The sequence below is a fragment of the Zeus faber genome, assembly GCF_960531495.2.
Source record: "Zeus faber genome assembly, chromosome: 5".
NCBI lineage: Eukaryota > Metazoa > Chordata > Actinopteri > Zeiformes > Zeidae > Zeus > Zeus faber.
In genome coordinates this window covers 35,992,830-36,013,953 of record NC_137192.1, presented here as the reverse complement: position 1 = coordinate 36,013,953, position 21,124 = coordinate 35,992,830, and the positions used below count along the sequence as shown (strand labels likewise).

Genomic DNA, 21,124 nt, shown 5'->3' with positions numbered 1-21,124 from the left:
AAGGATGCTGGGGCAAAGCTCTTAGAAAAGAGAAGAGCCACCCCACCGCTGGTGGTGCTCTTGTGGCTTAGCACCACCCCCCCCCCACTCCCTCTTCCAGTCAGCCTCATTGCCAGAGTCACTGTGGGTCTCCTGCACCAACAGCACATCCAGCCTCTTCTGCTCCATCAGCTCGTACAGCAGAGACCTCTTAGCTGCGTCTCTGGCCCCATTCGCGTTCAGCGTGCTGATGTTAAAGTCACTCATTGCAACGGAAAAGGGAAACAGCCCGAACAGCAGCACCCACCTCCACCTCCTCCCCATCCTCTCCGTTGTTCAGCTCCTTCCTGATCTTCTGCACTATTTTCTTTAACCTGTACACCTCCTGGTCCGTGAACCCTCCTCTCCCCTTACTCCTCATCTGTTGCTGGGCCGCGTTCGCCAGCAACTCCTTGTCTGAGAAGAAGTCCTCCACCTTTATCCCTTTCACATTCTTCGTCCTGTGCAGAAACGCTTTTATTACGCCGAGAAAAACCTGCCCCTCACTGTCTGCAGCAGAGTCCTCCTCCATCCAGGACTCTGACTCCGAGCCTCCCTGCTCCACCTCCTGACTTGCCTTCCCCTGGCTTGCTGTCCCTCTCTTCGCCTGAGAGTCTCCTGCCATTTTGTTGGACTTTCTTTTGAGCCGGGGGACTCTCACCCGATCGTCCTCGTCCCCCATCTCAAAGTCACTTCCTTCCAGTGCCTCCTCCTCCCTAGCTACGTCACCTGCACTCCTTTGACTTTGTTCCGTAGCTTCCTTTCCCTCACCAGTCCCCTCCTGTCCCCCCGCACCCACCTGCCTGTCTTCCGGACCCTCCTCCTTCCCCTCCTGTCCTCCCACCCTTACCTGCCTGCTTTCCAGACCCTCGCCTGCCTCCCCCCGTGTCTCCACGCTCACCTGGCTGCGCTGTCTACCTCCACCCGTTCCCTCCTGCGGCTCCACATTCCCCTCCCCCCCCTCCTTTTTTTTCCCCTGCCCCTCGCCTGCCCCCTCCTGTGCCCCCACCTTCACCTGTTTCTTCTCCTTTCCTTTCCGCCCTCCACCTGTCTCCCCCTGTGCCCCCACCTCCACCTGTCTTTCCCCTGCCTCCATTTGGCCCTCACCTGCCTCTCCCTGTGCCCCCACCTTCACCTGCTTTTCCCCTCCTTCCTTCTGGCCCTCCCCTGCCTCCTCCTGTGCCCCCACCTTCGCCTGCTTTTCCCCTTCCTGACCCTCACCTGCTCCCTCCTGTGCCCCCACCTTCGCCTGCTTTTCCCCTTTCTGACCCTCACCTGCCCCCTCCTGTGCTCCCTCCTTGTCCTGTCCACCCTTCTGCCCCTCACCTGTCTCGCCGCCTGCCTTCTTACCTGGACATGCCTTGACCTGGTGTCCCTCCCCACCGCACCCAAAGCACTTGGTGGTGTCAGTGTTGACAAACACCACGTAGTCAAACTCATCCGCCCTGATTTTAAAAGCTACGTTTAACTCCTCATCCCTGTTGTTCAACACCATCAGGACGTGCCTCCTGTGCGACACCACCTGCTTGAGCAGCGGCGACTTGCACCCCGACGGGACTTTTTTAACTGGCGACACCACCTTCCCGTGCCTCGCCAGTTCCCTAGTGAGGGTCTCATCTTTAATAAACGGCGGAACATTCGCCAAATTCACCCTCTTCGCCGGTGTGGAGAGAGGCAGGACGGGAACGAACATTTCTTTCACCGTAACGCCGCTCGCCACCACCGCGTTCACCTTGTCTACGCCATCCAGGAAAATGACCACCGCGCTGTTCATCCGCGCTGCGGACACAACGCTGCTGTAGCCGACAGCCTTCCCCACCGCCAGGCTGCAGTCCTCCACCGAGACCGAGGAAGCCACGGGCAACTTAATGCCGTGCTTCCTCGTTAGCTTGGTGAGGTCCGACATGGTTGCGGACCCGCACCACCACCACCACCACTACCACCACCACCCCCCACCCGCTGTGCGCACACCCTACAACCAACAAAAAAAACTAAACCCGTCACCAACAAATAATTATAAACATGCAATTGATAGAAAAAGTTAGAGAGAAAACCACTCACTCTACCAAACGCTCACACGCTCCACTCGCTCACACCTCCAATCACTCAGAGAGAGAGAGAGAGAGAGAGAGACAGAGAGAGAGACAGAGAGAGAGAGAGAGAGAGAGACAGAGAGAGAGAGAGAGACAGAGAGAGAGAGAGAGACAGAGAGAGAGAGACAGAGAGAGAGAGACAGAGAGAGAGAGACAGAGAGTTTGTTTGTTTCTTTGCTTCGTTTTATTTCATTCTACTGCATTAGAATAAGTACAGAGAGAGAGACGGGCAGGGAGGGAGACGGGCAGGGAGGGAGACGGGCAGGGAGGGAGACGGGCAGGGAGGGAGACGGGCAGGGAGGGAGACGGGCAGGGAGGGAGACAGGCAGGGAGGGAGACGGGCAGGGAGGGAGACAGGCAGGGAGGGAGAGGTCTGTTTGCCTCGGGCTGTCTGACTGGAGGCAGAACGGAAGAGGCAGAGAAGAGGAGGAGGAGGAGGAGGAGGAGGAGGAGGAGATGCAAGCTCTGAGAAATAATGCATGGATACAACATCCCCCCCTTCTCCTCCTCCTCCTCCTCATCTCCTCCTCTCTCCTCCTCCTCCTCTCCTCCTCTCCTCATCCTCCTCTCCTCCTCTCCTCCTCCTCCTCTCCTCTCCTCCTCTCCTCCTCCTCCTCCTCCTCCTCTCCTCTCCTCCTCCTCCTCTCCTCCTCCTCTCTTCCTCTCTCCTCCTCCTCCTCCTCTCCTCTCCTCCTCCTCCTCTCCTCTCCTCCTCCTCCTCTCCTCCTCCTCCTCCTCCTCCTCTCCTCTCCTCCTCCTCCTCCTCCTCCTCCTCTCCTCTCCTCCTCCTCCTCGTCCTCTTCCTCTCCTCTCCTCCTCCTCCTCCTCCTCCTCCTCCTCCTCTCTCCTCCTCCTCTCCTCCTCCTCCTCTCCTCCTCCTCCTCCTCCTCCTCTCCTCTCCTCCTCCTCCTCCTCCTCCTCCTCTCCTCTCCTCCTCCTCCTCGTCCTCTTCCTCTCCTGTCCTCCTCCTCCTCCTCTCCTCCTCCTCCTCCTCCTCCTCCTCTCTCCTCCTCCTCCTCCTCCTCCTCCTCTCCTCCTCCTCCTCCTCTCCTCCTCCTCCTCCTCCTCCTCCTCTCTCCTCCTCCTCCTCCTCTCCTCTCCTCCTCCTCCTCCTCCTCTCCTCCTCCTCCTCCTCCTCCTCTCCTCTCCTCCTCCTCCTCCTCCTCCTCCTCCTCCTCCTCCTCCTCTCTCCTCCTCCTCCTCCTCCTCTCCTCCTCCTCCTCCTCCTCCTCTCTCACACCAGCTGATCGTCTTGTGCTGGGATAGAAAAGCGTTGTCATGGTGACACGACGCGGTGACAGGAAACGCATCGTCAGCGCTGGCCGGCGGCCTGGGGGCAGCAAGGCATTGTGGGTAATGGCTTCCAGATGGAGTATGTAGGGCAGAGGCGGAACATTGATGATTCCAGAGAAATGGCATCATAACCTTACGAAGAAATGTGATTTATATTTAAAATATAATAATTTCATACTTCATGGAGGTGGGAATACAGAACATGAAAAATAAATGTCTCTAACGTCCATGATTTGGTTTGAAGCCTCGATCTTGGCTTTACGTTCGCCACCATGTTGGCAGGAAACTAGCTTCCCAGGTTTGGCCAGATATAATATAATATAATATAATATCATATTATATCATATCATATTATATTATATTATATTATATTATATTATATTATTATTATATAATATAATATAATATTATATTATATAATATAATATTATATTATATAATATGATATAATATAATATAATATAATATTATATCATATTATATTATATTATATTATATAATATTATATTATATTATATTATTATTATATTATATAATATAATATTATATAATATAATATAATATTATATTATATAATATGATATAATATAATATTATATAATATAATATAATATTATATTATATAATATAATATAATATAATATTATATAATATAATATAATAGGATATAATATTATATTATATTATATTATATTATATGATATAATATTATATGATATAATATAATATAACATAATATGATATAATATAATCATATTGATATCATATATCATACAGTATAACATGTCATAATATTATATTATATTATATTATAAAATAGAATATATAAATATAATATTATATAGTATATTAAATATAATATTATATATATAACATGATATAATAGATTATAATGTGTGTGTGTGTGTATCTCTGGCTGTGAAGGTCGTTCTCTGTACTTGACCCACATTCCTTCACAACTAGTTTCCTATTTGAAAATTTTAACATTTACGTTCTAGTTTTATTCATCTTCGCTTTCAGATCATTTGCATATTCTGTTTGAGGCTTATCCCTCACCCAGTTGTACAGAGACACACTCATACCCTTTTACTCCTGCACCAACATCCGGCATTTGTCATCAGTGGGAAAGGTTTCACCCGGGTTTCAGTCCCGGGTGAAATGACCCTGTGATGTCACTTGTTTTCATTGCTGAGTGATGAGTCGCTGTTTTCCCAAATTTGACAGTTTTATGTCAGTGTTTGTTTAAGTTTCTGTCTCCTCTAGCGTTTTATTCCCAGTCATACTGAAACCATGACACGCCCCTTTTCCGGCATGCTCCTAACACTGAACGTGACACACCTGAATACCCCCCCCCCGCCATTTTTCCAGTTTAAAAATCCCAGGTAAACCCGCTAATTTTGGTGTAAAACAGTAAAGCTGTGACCACTGTGGTGTGGGGGTGGTGTGGTTTGAGCAGCCACACCTGTGCTGGGTGTAGGTAATTGGGCCAGGATCAGTGTGGCTGTACGCCTGTTGCTCGTTAGAGTAATCAACGAGCAACAAGTAAAACCCCCATCCCCACACACAGGAGAGGAGCCCTCGTCATGACATGTTGTCCACCTGCTCCGGGCTTGTTCCACCTAGCCCACTCTCTACAATAAGCTGGTGTTTTTTCAACCCCATGGTCTGTGTCTCTGTGTGGGAGGGACCTGAAACCACCCTCTAATTAGAACCAGTTGTACTTAGAACTGGCTAAGAGCTAAGCTAAGACTATGGGAAGCATGGGAACTGCTCTGTTGGCAGCAGAGACCAGCACAAATCTTGTAAAAGAGGAATTAACCAACTGCCCATGAAGAAACAGCAGACGATGGAAATGTAAGTATTTAAAAAATAATTCTGCTTTGTTTCTTCTCAAAATATAAAGTATGTGGTAGATAGACTGCAGGTCCGCTGTGTTCCTCCAAACAAGACCAATAAAAGTACTGTGTTTTTATTGTGGATGTATTTATTTATCTTGTGATATTTGCTGACGTTGACAGGAAACAAACAATCCCTGCGTGCGATGTGTGTCCGTGTCCCACAAACATGAAGAACGGCAACGACAGTGAGAAGAACCGTTGGAAGGAGCCTCGTAGACGTCACACCATGCACATTCAGTGAACGGCTTACTTTTTTTACGTAGCTTAACAACGGAACCCCTGAAGCCATGCTCAAACCCCATTGGCTCACAGAACTAGGGGCCTCAAGAGGGAGGCTCCGCCCACACAAACAGCCACGCAGAAGAGGAGGGTTTGAGGCATGTTACGATGGTTGGACTGCATGATGGGAGTGGTGTTTTCAGCAGACCTCAGAACCCTTTATGAACACCTTGCAAAGGGTAGAACAGGTTGCCTTTAAGGATCATAAAGTTTATCACTGTGCTGTAATTAATATTTGGGCTTAAGTTAGTTAAGTAAATGTACACTGATAAACAGCCAATGCCAAACAATCATTATTATCTCTCATTTTAAGTTCACTGCAGAACTCTCTTGGTGATAAAACTCCCAGAATGCACCTGGGGCTCCGCGCTGCTACCTCTTCAGACTTTGCTCACAGAAACACTTCTTAACTGCAGCAACAGGGAGAGTTAGTGCCTTGCTCATGGGATAGAACTTCCCACCCAGCAACAGCCCCAACCTCTACTAACCCTGGAACAGAACGCCCCCGGGAATAGAACCCCTAACCCCAGATTAGAACCTGGAATCGAACCGCTGACGCATCAGAAGAAAACACGAAGCAGGTTATAGCTCTCCATTCTTTTATTTCTGCGTCTAAATCCATATAAAAAACAAAGTGCAGATCGAGAAAATACAACTCAGTTTTTTATTTTTCACCAAATTTTAAAATGAACATTGAAAATTCTAAAATAATTTATGATACAATAAAAAAAAATATTTACACATTTAAGAAATCTGTACAGATAATTCAAGCTTGAAAAAAATAACCCCAAAAAAATAAAAACCATTTTAAAAACAAAACATCTGGTAATTCCAAAAGGTCCGGGCGGAGCCGGGTGGAGGTAGGTGCAGCATGCTAACAACGCTAACAGACGTAGCTACCGTCGCCCAAACTCATTCTCGTTTCTTTTGGCGATTTCAGGCGTCGAGTCGGAAGAGACGGCACTTTGTGGAAAAAGGAAAAACAGGAAGGATGTCGAGGTTTGTTCTGAGGTTTCCCCGACAGACAGACAGACAGACAGACAGAGTCAGACAAATACAGATGATGAAACGCATTTCAAGAGGTTCAACAAAGACAGCTCATTTGATGGCGGATCGGCGATGGATCAATAACATTCGCCTCTCCAGGATCAACACCAGATCCAGCCCATAATAATTAAACAGTTACCAGGTTTAAACCTGTAGACATTTTAATCGTTTCTCTTTATTGCGAACGCGCGACGCTTTTTAATCGTCAAAACTAAATACAAAAAAATCTTGTTTCCCGAACAAACAAGATGGCGGCCGGGCGTCCTCTGAGGAACTTCCTGTTTGGACGGCCATCTTAAAAACCAAACCTTCAACCGGTTTTCCCTCTTTTTTTTGGATCTTTTTCAGGGTTTCCCACGTTTGATTGAGGATTTGGCTTTTGTCCGAGTACCTTCAGGCGATGATGATGACGAAACAACTCAACTATGTTTTTAAAAAATATAGTCATATATTCACAGATTGGGGTTCGGACCAGAGAACAATGCGGTTGCAGCGACCGAGGTGACGGAGCAACAGAAAAAAAACAACCACAACCGGGACTGGACGCACAGCGAGGACAGTTCTCCAGCTGGCTCCTCCCCCTCCATCGATAACGATCGTTGGAGGGGGAGGAGCTTGAGCGGCAAAATCTGGTGCCAACGTCCTGCGGCGTGCGTTCAGCCCCACAAACAAACAAACAAACAAACAACCTGTCTCCCGCTCGCAGGGAGGATGAGCGGCGTCGCGCCTCTTTGACGTTTCAGCTCTTTAAGAGTCGCAGTGTGAGGTTGTTGTGTTTCTCAGCGTGCACAGTGTGTGGCTCCATGTCCAGCAGCGTCTCCAAACCTCCGCCTGTGCGTTCGTCCTCCATCCACCGTGCAACACGTTTGCCAAACAGTCAGTGCCCGCGTGTGGCGGGCGTGGCTCCCTAGCTGCGGAGCTGCACCAGGCGGGCCTTGAGCCGCTCCTGACGCTGCCGCAGGCGCTCCCGCTGCGATTGCAGCCGGTGGCCCTCGTCCTCCAGGCCCCGGATGCCGTCCCGGGCCTTCTTCAGGATCACCACCTTGGATGCCTTGTCGTTGTGCGACAGCTCGGGCACGTTGTCGCGGAGACGCACGAAGCAGTTCTTCAGCTCGTTCCGTCGCTGGCGCTCCATCACGTTGTGCGAACGCCGCCGTTCCTCCTCCTCGCTCGCCTCGCCCGCCGGCGGCGGCGGGTGGCGCGAGCACGAGGACGACAAGGGGGAGGAGGACGAGGAGCGCGTGGAGGGGTGGAGGCGTGAGGAGTCGCCCCCCCGCAGCCGCTTGTGGGAGGCGGGAGGCGGCGGAGGGGAGTCGGGGCGTGGCGCGGCGTAGTTGTGCTGCAGGTGGATCTCCTGGTGGTGGCGCTGCAGCGCTCGCTGCTGCTCCTCCTGCTGCTGCTGCTGCTGGCGGGCGGCGAGGGCGGCCAGCGAGGGGGCGGGGCTAGAGGAGCAGCGCACCACGGTAACCACATCAATCTCCTCCTCTGGGGGGGGAGAGGGGAGGGGTTACATGGGTTGTTTTGTGATGTCATCATGTTGATGACATCATAATAATAACAATAATAGTAACATTAATAATAATCCAACACACAGGAAGCTGCAGAGCTACAACTCAAACTATCATTCAGTAGTAAAAAGTGTTGTCAAATATAAGTGGAATACTATGTCCTAACAGTGTGTGTACCTCCGACAAGCAGTATTATATTAGTGTGTTTTTGAGATGAATACCAGCGCTTTCAAATATATTTACACCATGTGTCACAATGCACTGCAGCTGCTCATTACAAGGCACAGCTCTAGAACCTTTTAACCTCTAGAACCTTTTAACCTCTAGAACCTTTTAACCTCTAGAACCTTTTAACCTCTAGAACCTTTTAACCTCTAGAACCTGTCCATGGACTGGTCGGCAGCGGATCAGAACCCTTGAGTTCATCAACAGAACCCACGCAGAGCCCAACAATAAATAAGGAAATTAAGGAATTACAAGCAAAATACAAATGTAAATAGAAAATAAAAAAAACAAAAACATTGAGACTGTCAATACTATTTCATAAAAACTATATTTATAAAGTTAATAAAACTACTTTAATACATTTAAAAAGTTTTTAGTACTGAAAATTTTTATTTGAATTAAGTGAGCTGGCAGCACCACGCACACCAATATGGCACATTACCATTATTATGATTATAATTATGATTATTATCATTATTATTGTGATCATTATATTTAAGATTATGATGATTATTATAAAGTTATTATGATTATAGCCAAATTTTGCTGCACTACTCCTCCCCCAGTTTCCAAGTCACACACGTGAAATTCATCAAAATAAGCACCTCCATCCCAGCAACTCCACCTCTGTGGAAGGTTGTGGAAGGTTTAGGAAACATTCCACCTAGTGTCAAAATGTTTTCCGTGGAAAAAGTTACACATTTTGGCCGAAGAGATATCCAGTCTTTGTGATGTCATAAAGTCTCCATTTGCGTGCGCCTTAGTGTGTCATAAAGCCTCTCTCCAATAGAGGGCCGAAAATCAAGACGCACACACGCACGCCCAGGGGGGACTCACCAGAGTCGCTGGAGGAGTCGTTGGACAGCTCCCCGGCCACTGAGCTGTAGTCGGACGTGGCCTCGCTGGGCTCGGGGCTCTGCAGCGGCGCCGCCTGGCAGTCCAGGGTGGAGCCGGCGATCTCCTCGAAGATGCTGGTGTCGATGTCGGACAGCAGGGGGCTGGAGCCCAGCACCGAGCACGCCAGCCGCTCCTCCAGGGCCCGGTCGGCCCCCAGGCAGCCCCACAGCCCGTCCTCTTCCTCCCGCGGGGGGCGCCGGTCGGCGGGGAAGAAGTCGCAGTTCCAGCCCAGCTGCATGTCGTGGTCCTCCAGCAGCACGTCCGACACGAAGCTCAGCTGCTCCTCCTTGGAAAGCGGCCGACCGCCGCCAGGGCCGCTCTTCATGGGCGGCGACTGGGGCGGCGTGGGCAGCGCCTGCAGGTCCTTCATCAGACTCTGGCAGAACTCATCATCGAAGAGCAACGGCTCCGAGTACACCCAGTGCTGCGACTGGGAGAAGCTGGGTAGCATCCTCAACGGCCAATCTGGAGGAAAACGTTAAAATACGAAAACTTACAAAAAACAAACAAAAAAACCCCCACACTATTTAGAGTCAAACTCCTTAGAAAGTTCGGCGCCCGGCGGCGTGGCCTGAAATTCCGCGGAAGGTTTTTTCAAAACACGTCGCCACGCAGCCGCTCTGCAGCAGCTGCACGAGGGACTGACGGGTTTCCAAACCGACTTCCACTACTACTCCGGTCTAAGCTCCGCCCCCTGGTGTTTACACTGAGGCGCCGCCCCTCGACCCCCTCCCCCGACACCCCGTGACCTCACAAAACAGCTGGAGCACAGTGAGTTGGGACTCAGTTTGTTCCACTCCTTCCTTCTATTGATAAATAAATGGAATAGTGCACAACTCCTCCAGCTTCAAGCGGCTTGGAAACTACTGCATGTGCACAGAAAAAAACTGACAACTTCAAAATTAAACTTTAAAGGATGTACCAATCCTTTTAAGTTAACTGGTTGTTCATCTCTTACTAACATGAAAAGTAAAATATGCATTTGAATGCAATTCTCCTCCCGGTGTATATTTACTTCCTCTCCCTCTTTCCTCCATTGTGCCTTTTAAAATTCTCTGGTAAAGCAATAAAGCTCGTTCCCTCCGTGGGACCGTGAAAGTGGATTCCTGGTGGCGTGGAGGGGACCTCCTGTGGAGCCTCCCACACTAAAAGCTGGAACCATTTCCATTTGAATTCTGTGGGACAATTAGCATGGGAAATAAAAACATGCCATGTACATATAAATGGGTGAACAGGCTCAAATGTACACATGGTGGGACCCTCCAGAAGCCCCACAGAGCGGACACTCCGGGCGGGTGGAGGCTTTGGAAGCTGCAGGATCCTCCGCCACCAAACTTACAACAAAAAAAACAAAACAAAGCCCCCCCACACGGAGCTTCTCCTCCGACCTCCAGGGACCACCGAGCTGGAGCTGCGCCTCCAGGGCGAGGAGACGTTTCCGACGCGTGGGAGGAATGACCGTTGCACCCCCGCCGGCGTGAAAGCTCCACGCAGAGACCAGAAAGTGAGCCTCCACCCAACCTCCACGCAGAGACCTCCACCCAACCTCCACGCAGAGACCTCCACCCAACCTCCACGCAGAGACCTCCACCCAACCTCCAGGCAGAGACCTCCACCCAACCTCCAGGCAGAGACCCGCATGAGTGCGGCTGCACACCAACCTCCGCTTCAGCGCAAGCCCCAGAACACTGTGTTTTCTCATGATTTGAAGGGGTTTTGAACTACGCGCGACACGTTGTGCAGCACAGTGTTTATTAATAACACTAATAAACAACATCCGGTTGTACTACATGGTGCTGGTTGAGATACTTTACTATACTATACTATACAGTACAGTACTATACTATACAGTACTGTACAGTACTATACTGTACAGTACTATACAGTACTGTACAGTACTATACAGTACTATACAGTACTATACAGTATAGTACTATACAGTACTATACAGTACTGGTCCTTATCTACTGGTCCTGCTCCAGGTCAGTTAAGGTTTTACTATCTTTGAATATTTGAACAGCCATTATTTCCAGTTCCAGGTCCTGTTCCAGGTCCTGTTCCAGGTCTCTTTAAAGCTCCGTGCGTGCCGGCGCACCCTGGGTTCCCGGTGCACGCTGAACGTGCACGCCCCGCCGCACCGGGGGCCACGCGCACGGTCCCGGTGTCCTCCCACCGGACGCGCGCACTGCAACGTGGAGAGCGCGTGCACGGCGCCGCGTGTCCTCCCGCGCGCACGTGGAGACGTAAGAAAAAAAAAAAAAAGTCAAAATGGCGACAAATCAAACACCGCGACGCTCCTCACCTCACGCGGTCCGTTAAAGGCAGCTCGTGTGTCCGGTCCCGGTGCGTCCCGTGCGTGTGTCCGGTCCCGTGCGGCGTCCGTGCGTGTGTCCGGTCCCGGTGCGTCCCTTGTCGTGTCCGTGCGTGTGTCCGGCTGCTCGGTGGGTGTGGCCCGCCGCGCCAGGGCCATTTAACTTTATACCGCCGAGTCGCTCCGGTGTCCTTCCGCGCGGAAAAACCGCGCCAAAACGCGCCGATCCAAACGATCGGACGCCGCGAGATGAAAGCACCGCTAATATTATGGTCTGGCGGTCCCACGCCGGTCCGGTCCACGCGGAACACTCGGAACGGCGGCGCGCGCGGTGGAACCTGCGTGTGACTGCGGGGACTATGTTTTCACGCTGGCGGAGGGATACGGAGCCTGCGCACTGAGTGGGATTCCAGGAAAACGATGGCGGGTAAAAAGTAGAACACACACACGTGGACAGGGAGAGAAGCCGGGTGTCTGTCTGTCTGTCTGTCTGTCTGTCTGTCTGACTGGCTTTCTGTCTGTCTGTCTGTCTGACTGACTGACTGACTGGCTTTCTGTCTGTCTGTCTGACTGACTGACTGGCTTTCTGTCTGACTGACTGACTGACTGGCTTTCTGTCTGACTGACTGACTGACTGACTGACTGGCTTTCTGTCTGTCTGTCTGACTGACTGACTGACTGGCTTTCTGTCTGACTGACTGACTGACTGGCTTTCTGTCTGTCTGTCTGACTGACTGACTGACTGGCTTTCTGTCTGACTGACTGACTGACTGACTGGCTTTCTGTCTGTCTGACTGACTGACTGGCTTTCTGTCTGACTGACTGACTGACTGGCTTTCTGTCTGACTGACTGACTGGCTTTCTGTCTGTCTGTCTGACTGACTGACTGACTGGCTTTCTGTCTGACTGACTGACTGACTGACTGGCTTTCTGTCTGACTGACTGACTGACTGGCTTTCTGTCTGACTGACTGACTGACTGACTGACTGGCTTTCTGTCTGACTGACTGACTGACTGGCTTTCTGTCTGTCTGACTGACTGACTGACTGGCTTTCTGTCTGTCTGTCTGACTGACTGACTGACTGGCTTTCTGTCTGACTGACTGACTGACTGACTGACTGGCTTTCTGTCTGTCTGTCTGTCTGACTGACCGACTGACTGGCTTTCTGTCTGACTGACTGACTGACTGACTGGCTTTCTGTCTGACTGACTGACTGACTGGCTTTCTGTCTGTCTGTCTGACTGACTGACTGGCTTTCTGTCTGTCTGTCTGACTGACTGTCTTTCTGTCTGTCTGACTGACTGATTTTCTGTCTGTCTGACTGACTGTCTGTCTGTCTGACCACTGATCTGTCTGACTATCTGTCTGTCTAACTGACTACTGACCTGTCTGTCTGTCTGTCTGACTAACTACTGACCTGTCTGTCTGCCTGACTACTGACCTGTCTATCTGCTGACTACTAATGTGTCTGTCGGACTATCTGTCCTCTGACCTGTCTGCCTGTGTCGGCCATCTTGTGTGCCTGTCTGTCTCTCCACTTCCACCGGATCTCACTCAGGGCCCGGTGTGCTGTACCGCGCGCACCCCCCCCCCCCCCCCCATGGTGCGTGGAGCGCGGTGTGAGTGACGTCACAGCCGTTACGTAACGGGGCGCAGGGGCGGCGCACCCGCCGCTGCACGTGCCGAGCCCCCCCCCCCCCAATCAGGGCGCGCGGCGGTGCAGCCCCCGGTGCACGTGCGCAGTACAGTACGGGACACAGCGCGAGCCGTGAGGTGCGCATGCGCACAGGAGCCGGTTTGAATAATAACAATGATCGTTATTGAAATGAATGTTTGGTGCGTAAAGGAGCACGTCTCACGTGACGTCATTATGGTTGTTCATCATTGGATCGTGACATATTTCATATCTCTAGAGAAAAGTCTTTGTATTTTCAGCAGCTCTTGGCAAAGGGAATAGAACACACACAGGGTCTGAGTGGGTGGTGCGCCCCCTGCTGGCTGCACGCTGACTGGACAGACAGACAGTCAGTCAGACAGACAGATGATAGAGTGATGGATGGATAAGACTGATAAAGAGAGACAGACCTCAGCTGTCGTTCCTTCATTCCTCTGAAATTACAGCTCTCACTCACACACTCACACACACCATGATGCAGGACTCACATTTAGACTGTGCCTCCAGCTCCTGGACGGTTTGAGTCCGTTCTGAAAGTAGAGGCAGGAGGTGAATTTCTGCAGTTGGACGTTTCCCACGTCCCCGAAAAACAACACCACCCAGCGACGGCAGACGGCAACAAGCAGGAAGGTGCGGTCAAGCAGCGCGTGAAAGAGTGACGCTCGGCCGCTCCAGCAAATCATCTCCCATGAGACTGTAATCACTGCAGACAGCTGAGGTGTGAGTCCAAGCCTCGAGTGCGTGTGTCCGTGTGTGTGGTGGGGGCGCGGGCGCAGCTGACCTCCACCCTCTGAGCTCGCACATCACCCGCAGAAATATTCATTAGACCTAAACAAGCGCTTCTATTTTCGTAAAAACACTCATGGTTTGGAGGGGTGGAGCTACTGCTGGGATGGGATTCATCCCCCTGTGCAGGTTGTGGATTTGTTCCCATCACCTGCATTGACCTCCTGACGGAGGCAGTGACGGTGTCAGGGTCTGTTGTCATTCTGGCTCCCGCAGCGCACAGCTGACGTATGGCCGGGTGTGTGCACGTGGGGACAGCTAATGCTGCGTTGCATTGAGGTCCGAACTCAGAAAAATCCAACCTCGTACCTGGAAAAGTGTAAAAGGAAGGAACCAGCCGTTTAGGTGGAGTTGGGGAGATGATCTGAGGCAACGCGGCGGCAACATCACCATTAACGTTGAACGACGTTCCCGTTGTAAAGATTTTTATTTTGTTTTGAACTGCTCTGCAGTTTCTATTACACGGTAACTACCCACTTGCAGATTTCCCAGATCCCCTGGAACGCGGCATCAATTCCTGCTGCTCTGGACCCGACAGGAAGGTGGTGTTTGGTGGTGTTTCTCATGCACCTGCAGCAGCCGCGACCAACGATGGAACACGACGGTGGAGCAGATCATGAGGAAAGATGCTGCTTACACCACAACGATGACAAATAGAAAACGCAAACAAGGACGGCACCACCTCAAGAAATCCCCCGTCCGTGTCCATATATGGTCAATGACGTCATGGCAACCCCTCGCCCCAAGGTGTGCCTTCCAATAACAACAACTTATTAAAATATGATTTATTATAGAGGACGAGAGCAGAACACACCAGCGGCTTGGTAGAACATGAGTACCAGCACTGGATGGAGGTGGAGAAGGATGGAGGATAGAATGATGGAGTATAGAAGGATGGGGGATAGAAGGATGGAGGATAGAAGGATGGGGGATAGAAGGATGGAGGATAGAAGGATGGAGGATAGAAGGATGGGGGATAGAAGGATGGGGGATAGAAGGATGGAGGATAGAAGGATGGAGGATAGAAGGATGGGGGATAGAAGGATGGAGGATAGAAGGATGGAGGATAGAAGGATGGAGGATAGAAGGATGGAGGATAGAAGGATGGGGGATAGAAGGATGGGGGATAGAAGGATGGGGGATAGAAGGATGGGGGATAGAAGGATGGAGGATAGAAGGATGGAGGATAGAAGGATGGGGGATAGAAGGATGGGGGATAGAAGGATGGGGGATAGAAGGATGGAGGATAGAAGGATGGGGGATAGAAGGATGGGGGATAGAAGGATGGGGGATAGAAGGATGGAGGATAGAAGGATGGAGGATAGAAGGATGGGGGATAGAAGGATGGGGGATAGAAGGATGGAGGATAGAAGGATGGGGGATAGAAGGATGGGGGATAGAAGGATGGGGGATAGAAGGATGGAGGATAGAAGGATGGAGGATAGAAGGATGGGGGATAGAAGGATGGGGGATAGAAGGATGGAGGATAGAAGGATGGAGGGATCATCTCTGGTCGTGTGAAAGGGAAACAACCAGAGATGATTATCTGGACATTGTCTGCAGCTCATGTGTGAAAGCTGCTGCAGAGTAGAGGTGTAGTAGAGGTAGATGTGTAGTGGAGGTGTAGTACATGTGTAGTAGAGGGGTAGTACATGTGTAGGAGAGGTGTAGTAGATGGGATGTAAGAGTGTAGTAGAGGGGTAGTACATGTGTAGTAGAGGTGTCGCAAAGGGGTAGTAGAGGGGTAGCAAAGGGGTAGTAGAGAAGAGGGGTAGTAGAGGTGTAGCAAAGGGGTAGTAGAGATAGAGTCGAGATGAGACCCATTGATCGCTGGAGCAGAGCTCAGTGTTTTCAGATCTTATCAAACTGCTGCATCCGAACACACTGTGTATATATGATTGTGTATATGAGTGTGTGTATATGTGTGTGTGTGTACGTGTCTATGTGTGTGTGTATGTGTCTATGTGTGTGTGTGTCTCTATGAGTGTGTATATGTGTTTGTGTGTGTGTGTGTATATAAGTGTGTATATGTGTGTGTGTATGTGTCTATGTGTGTGTGTGTCTCTATGAGTGTGTATATGTGTTTGTGTGTGTGTGTGTGTATGTGTCTATGTGTGTGTGTGTATATAAGTGTGTATATGTGTGTGTGTATGTGTATGTGTGTGTGTGTGTGTGTGTGTATGTGTATGTGTGTGTGTGTGTATGAGTGTGTGTATGTGTGTGTGTGCTGACGTGCACTAGCAGACAATAGAGGACTTAGTTCTCTGACCTGTGTGGACAAAGCCTCGTCGGCTGCTTTGTGGAGGCAGAAACAGCGTCATTACAACAGCTCCAGAGCAAAATAACCTGCGACCGTTACCGTGACAGCAAGCAGGGTGAGTGTGAGGGACACGCCTCTTCCCGTCCATCATTTAATTCTGGGTGGATGTCTCCATCTTATTGTTCCTTTGCTTCGTCATAATATCTGTAGTTATGTTGTGTAAAGTTATGATGTGTCGTATTCCACCACTAGGGGGCGTGCTAGTCCATCATAACTTGGTGAAAACAAACCAGGGAACTCTCCCCAAATGTGTCCTTTGATGAATGAGACGCTTGAAGCTGGTTCCACGTTGAGCAGACGGTGCAGCTCAGCGGCGCCTCCTCAGGTTTGGCTCAGAATGACGCACAGAGGCTCACGTGTCATCGAGCTCCACAGCCAAACACTAGGATGGAACCTACAGCCACGCCCCCGGAGTCACACCGGCCACGCCCCCAGAGTCATACCGGCCACGCCCCCAGTCACACCGGCCACGCCCACTCGACTCCAACTGCTGCATGTTTATCTAATCTAACAAAGTTGGTGCACAATGTGTTTCCACAGGAAAGATGTGTGTGTGTGTGTGAAATCAGTTGCTTGCTGCTCCAGGGAAGATAATGAAACAAAAAGCCAATCAATAGAAAACACACACACACATCCCTGGTATCAGTGTGTGCGGAAACTTCTGTTCCAATGTTGAAATGTTACAAGGGTCCTCCTCAGAAATACCAACCTGACTGACACACACACACACACACACACAGGAAGTGTCTCATCAAACGTTTCCCCAAAGAGGAAGTGAGCTCGTTCCTCATTCACTCTGCAGCATCATAAAGGGACATTCCACACAAAGGCAGTCAAATGGAATTTGACCACAAATAATTCTGCACACACACACACACACACACACACACACACACACACACACACACACACACACACACACACACTCTCTCTCTCTCTCTCTCTCTCTCTCCCTCAGGGTGGTGTGCAGCAGGAAGTTTCCACCGTTGGCTGCTGATTCACGGACGTTCATTGATAAAAGTTGCAGCTGAAATCGTTTTCAGTTAAACCGTCTGGTCTCCGAGCAGCAGCAATGCATTCTGGGATACTATTTGGGGCAAACAAAAAGGCTTAATGACATAAGACAAGACAAGTAAAGACAAGATGAGAAAATGAGACGAGACACAGTGAGACAGGATGGGACAGTGAGACAGGATGAGGAGAGATGTGACAGTTTGCTGCAGATACAGTCTGAACACATGAAGCTCCGCCCTGCGCCTGGAGCCACGAGCCACTGGCTGAAGGAGCTGCCCAACGCAGCTCTCCTCACCCTCCTCCTCCTCCACCTCCTCCTCCTCCTCCTCCTCCTCCTCACCCCCTCATCGTCCTCCTCATCCTCGTTTGGTAGAACATCTGGACCTGACAACTGCTGTGTCCTGCAGAGGGCCCTGGTGTGAATCCGGTCCAGGTTTTTATTGACTCCCAGGAACCTGTAGGAGTCCTCCATCTGCACCTCCGCCCCCTGGAGGTGGTGCAGATGGAGGAGTGGAGGGGGGCCTCCACCTCCGCCCCCTGGAGGGGTGCAGATGGATGAGGGGAGGGGGCCTCCACCTCCACCCCCTGGAGGGGGGGCAGATGGAGGAGGGGAGGGGGGCCTCCTTCTCCGTCGTTCTATCATGTGAAACGTCTTAATAATTGGTGGCAGCGCGTGTTCCATCAGCGCTGAAAATATGAAGAAGATCAACGTGAACAACATCCTGTAAAATGATCCCAAGGAGATCAAAGTCACACAGAAAGCAGATGATGAAACCAACCAACACAAACCTGGCTTGATATGGCTAAACATTCTAAAATTTAAAATTCAAAATTATTTTTGTTCCTTTCAATTACAATTTATCATTTACAGAAAAGTGAACGTTGAAAAACTCCAGATGGGATCAGTGAAAACCTTGGAAGTGATAATGATTTGAAGCTTTGTTTACTCTGATAAACACATTCATAAATGGATTCAGTGTCGGGCTCCATCCAGGGGCGGGGCCGCGTGGTCGCCACGGCAACGGCAGAGGGATGGAGTCTATTCAGCCGCTCCTAAATGTAGCTTTCACGAGCCAAAGATGAAGACATTAATATTAAATAAATATAGATATGATCGTCAGGGCTCTTTACCAAGCTCTGGTCCTGGGCCCTTCTCGGGTCACCTGGGAGCCTGATTGGGTCTTTAGTTTACATAAATAACACAAGTGACTGTATATATATATATATATATATATATATATATATATATATATATATATTTTATTTATTTTTTTGAGGAAGGGGGCACAGGGATGCACAACGTAGCACAGATGTTGGGATGGACCGTGATGATGTCATTTTGGAAGCTGACTGTCCTTCCTCCGTGACTTGGTACGTGGAGGTGGTGAATACACCACTGAGCGCTGGGGGAAGGTTTGCTAATACTTTAAAGGTGACATCGTACCAGCGTTCAACTGATCGTGTTGGATACGTTAGTACCAGGGGCGCCAGGACTTTTTGTGGCCCCACTTTGAGGTATTACGGTAATAGAAGGTGGTGTCAGTGGCATCGTTTGGGGTGATGTGACCAACAGTGTGTTGATTCTTTCAGATGTAGGTTATTTTACTTTACTCCGTTTCCTTATGGAACAAAACAACCCCCCACGTGTCCCACCCACTACATGGTTCAACCCAGGGCCGTGGTAATACCTGTCAAGGGATGGGGATGAGGACCTGGGGATGAGGACCTGCAGGGGCCTGCAGACACCCCACAAAGCCTCTTTGTCCAGACGCTTTGGAGCCGCAGGCCTGTGACGCGTCGCAGAGACAGAATAAAGATGGAATATTTATAGAATTTTAATGCACTAATTATGGTTCAGTTCAGATATTTTTATGCGTCCGGTCTTAGCGACAACACAGCACGTTAAATAAAACAATGTTCAACCTTATCCCAACTACTTCATGAATTATTAGACATGGTTTTTATATCATATTTTATATTTTTTATTCACATCATATGTTATATATTATTATATATGACATATAAAATTTGATAATATTATATATAATATATGTGTATTACTTCCTACTAGTCATACGTCATTATAATAATATTACTGCAAGATTAAAATGAACAAAAGCATTTTGTAAAAAATAACAACTATATATAAATATAAATTATTATGTTAATAATTAAAATACAAGAGAAAAATATAATAATGTACAACAATAATTATTTATTGTTCCATAAAACAATAGTTTGTTCATAGTTACATAGTTCATAGTCAGCACTATTTACATCCAAAATGTTCTTCCATTTGTCAGAGTCATGCTGCCCTTGGGCAAGGCACTAAACCCTCCAGTGGCCTAATATTTGTCAAAAGATTTTTAGGATTTTTATTCAAGACTTTTAAAGGACACACACACACATACACATACACACATACACACATACACACGCATGCATGCATGCACACACACACACACACACACACACACACACACACACAATCAAACACAGAGCCTCCAGTGTGTGTGTGTGTGTGTGTGTCCTGCCCAACAAGGTGTCTCTGTTCCGTCCTCGGTGTAGGATCTGCTTTCAGATCAGTCTCTCACTTTATCTGGTTTCATGTGTTTTATCCTCTCAGATTGATTCAATCATCTGATTAATCTGACAGATCTGGACCAGTCAAACAATTTTAAAAGTCTACTCCCATTTAAAAAACATTATATATATATATATATATATATAAATGTCACATATATATATATACAAGTATATCAAATAAACTAGTGAGACAATGAGTGTGGTTTCCATCTTAAAGATAATTATAATAATAATAATTATTATTATTATAATTATAATAATAACAACAACAATCATAATGATATTAATATTAATATTAATATTATTATTATTATAATATATCAGTGACGTGTCTGTTATATGTACAATAGTTATATATCCATATAATAAATATAACATAAACTGTTAGATACTTTTAGTGAAGTAGAAAAATATAAAGCCATATAATCTCACAGTACTTCATGTTACTAATTCATCTTTATTTATACTTTGACAGTACTTTGTGATCACTGTGAATGTGAAATGCGTGACTTTGAATTTAAAGGGTAAAAACCATTAGAATTGAGCAGCAGGAAGCAGGAAGTGCAGCAGGAAGCAGGAAGTGGCGCTTCAGTCTATTTACCTGTAAATTAAAGGTGGGATCAGCAGTTTCGCTGTGTGTGAACATGGGGAATGGAACCCACAACCCTGCTGCTTCATGGCTCAACGGCAGCTTGTAGATGGACGTGGCAGAGGAACTCACATGTCAACTGCATGTGAAGCAGGAGAGAGAGGGAAGGAGGGAGGGAGGGAGGGAGGGAGGGAGGGGTCAGTGTCTTGGTTCCTGGATGTTCTGACATTTTCACTGTAACTAGAAGCACAATTCTGAGAAGAAACAAAGAGGAGCTGAGGAGGGAGGAGGAGGAGGAGGGAGGAGGGAGGGAGGGGGAGGGGCATCGAACCTCTTCTACTTCCTCACAGTGAAGTTTTGCTTCAAACGTCACAGAAGGTGCAGGTGCCTGTGGCAACATCCCATAATAATTAATCTAGAAAATGATTAAATTGTGGAAACACCTTAAAAGGAGCCACGCCCTCTGCTACCCTTATGAAGGTGGAGAAGTGTCCACAACCTCAGTCAGCCGACGGTCCTGAAGCTGCACAGACGACCACACCCTCCTACACCTCCCTACACCCTCCAACACCTCCCTACACCCT

The 21,124-nt window shown here is 48.9% G+C and overlaps 1 protein-coding gene across 1 annotated transcript; it reads right to left on the bottom strand.

Annotated features, from left to right (window-relative positions):
• Positions 1-6,173: 6,173 nt before the first annotated feature.
• mych (myelocytomatosis oncogene homolog) lies at positions 6,174-11,673 on the bottom strand. The gene is made up of 3 exons (XM_080000928.1): positions 11,561-11,673; positions 9,199-9,723; positions 6,174-8,113 (listed from the first exon to the last, which is right to left on the bottom strand). Exons 2-3 carry the CDS (start codon positions 9,707-9,709, stop codon positions 7,536-7,538), a joined length of 1,089 nt encoding a protein of 362 aa, XP_079857054.1. The 5' UTR covers positions 9,710-9,723; positions 11,561-11,673; the 3' UTR covers positions 6,174-7,535.
• Positions 11,674-21,124: the final 9,451 nt, after the last annotated feature.

Bases quoted from the DNA above. Each gene is read 5' to 3' on its own strand.
- mych (XM_080000928.1), bottom strand. From the start codon at position 9,709: ATGCTACCCAGCTTCTCCCAGTCGCAGCACTGGGTGTACTCGGAGCCG. The intron at 8,114-9,198 runs GTGAGTCCCCCC...CTCCCCCCCCAG, and splicing joins CGACTCCTCCAGCGACTCTG to AGGAGGAGATTGATGTGGTT.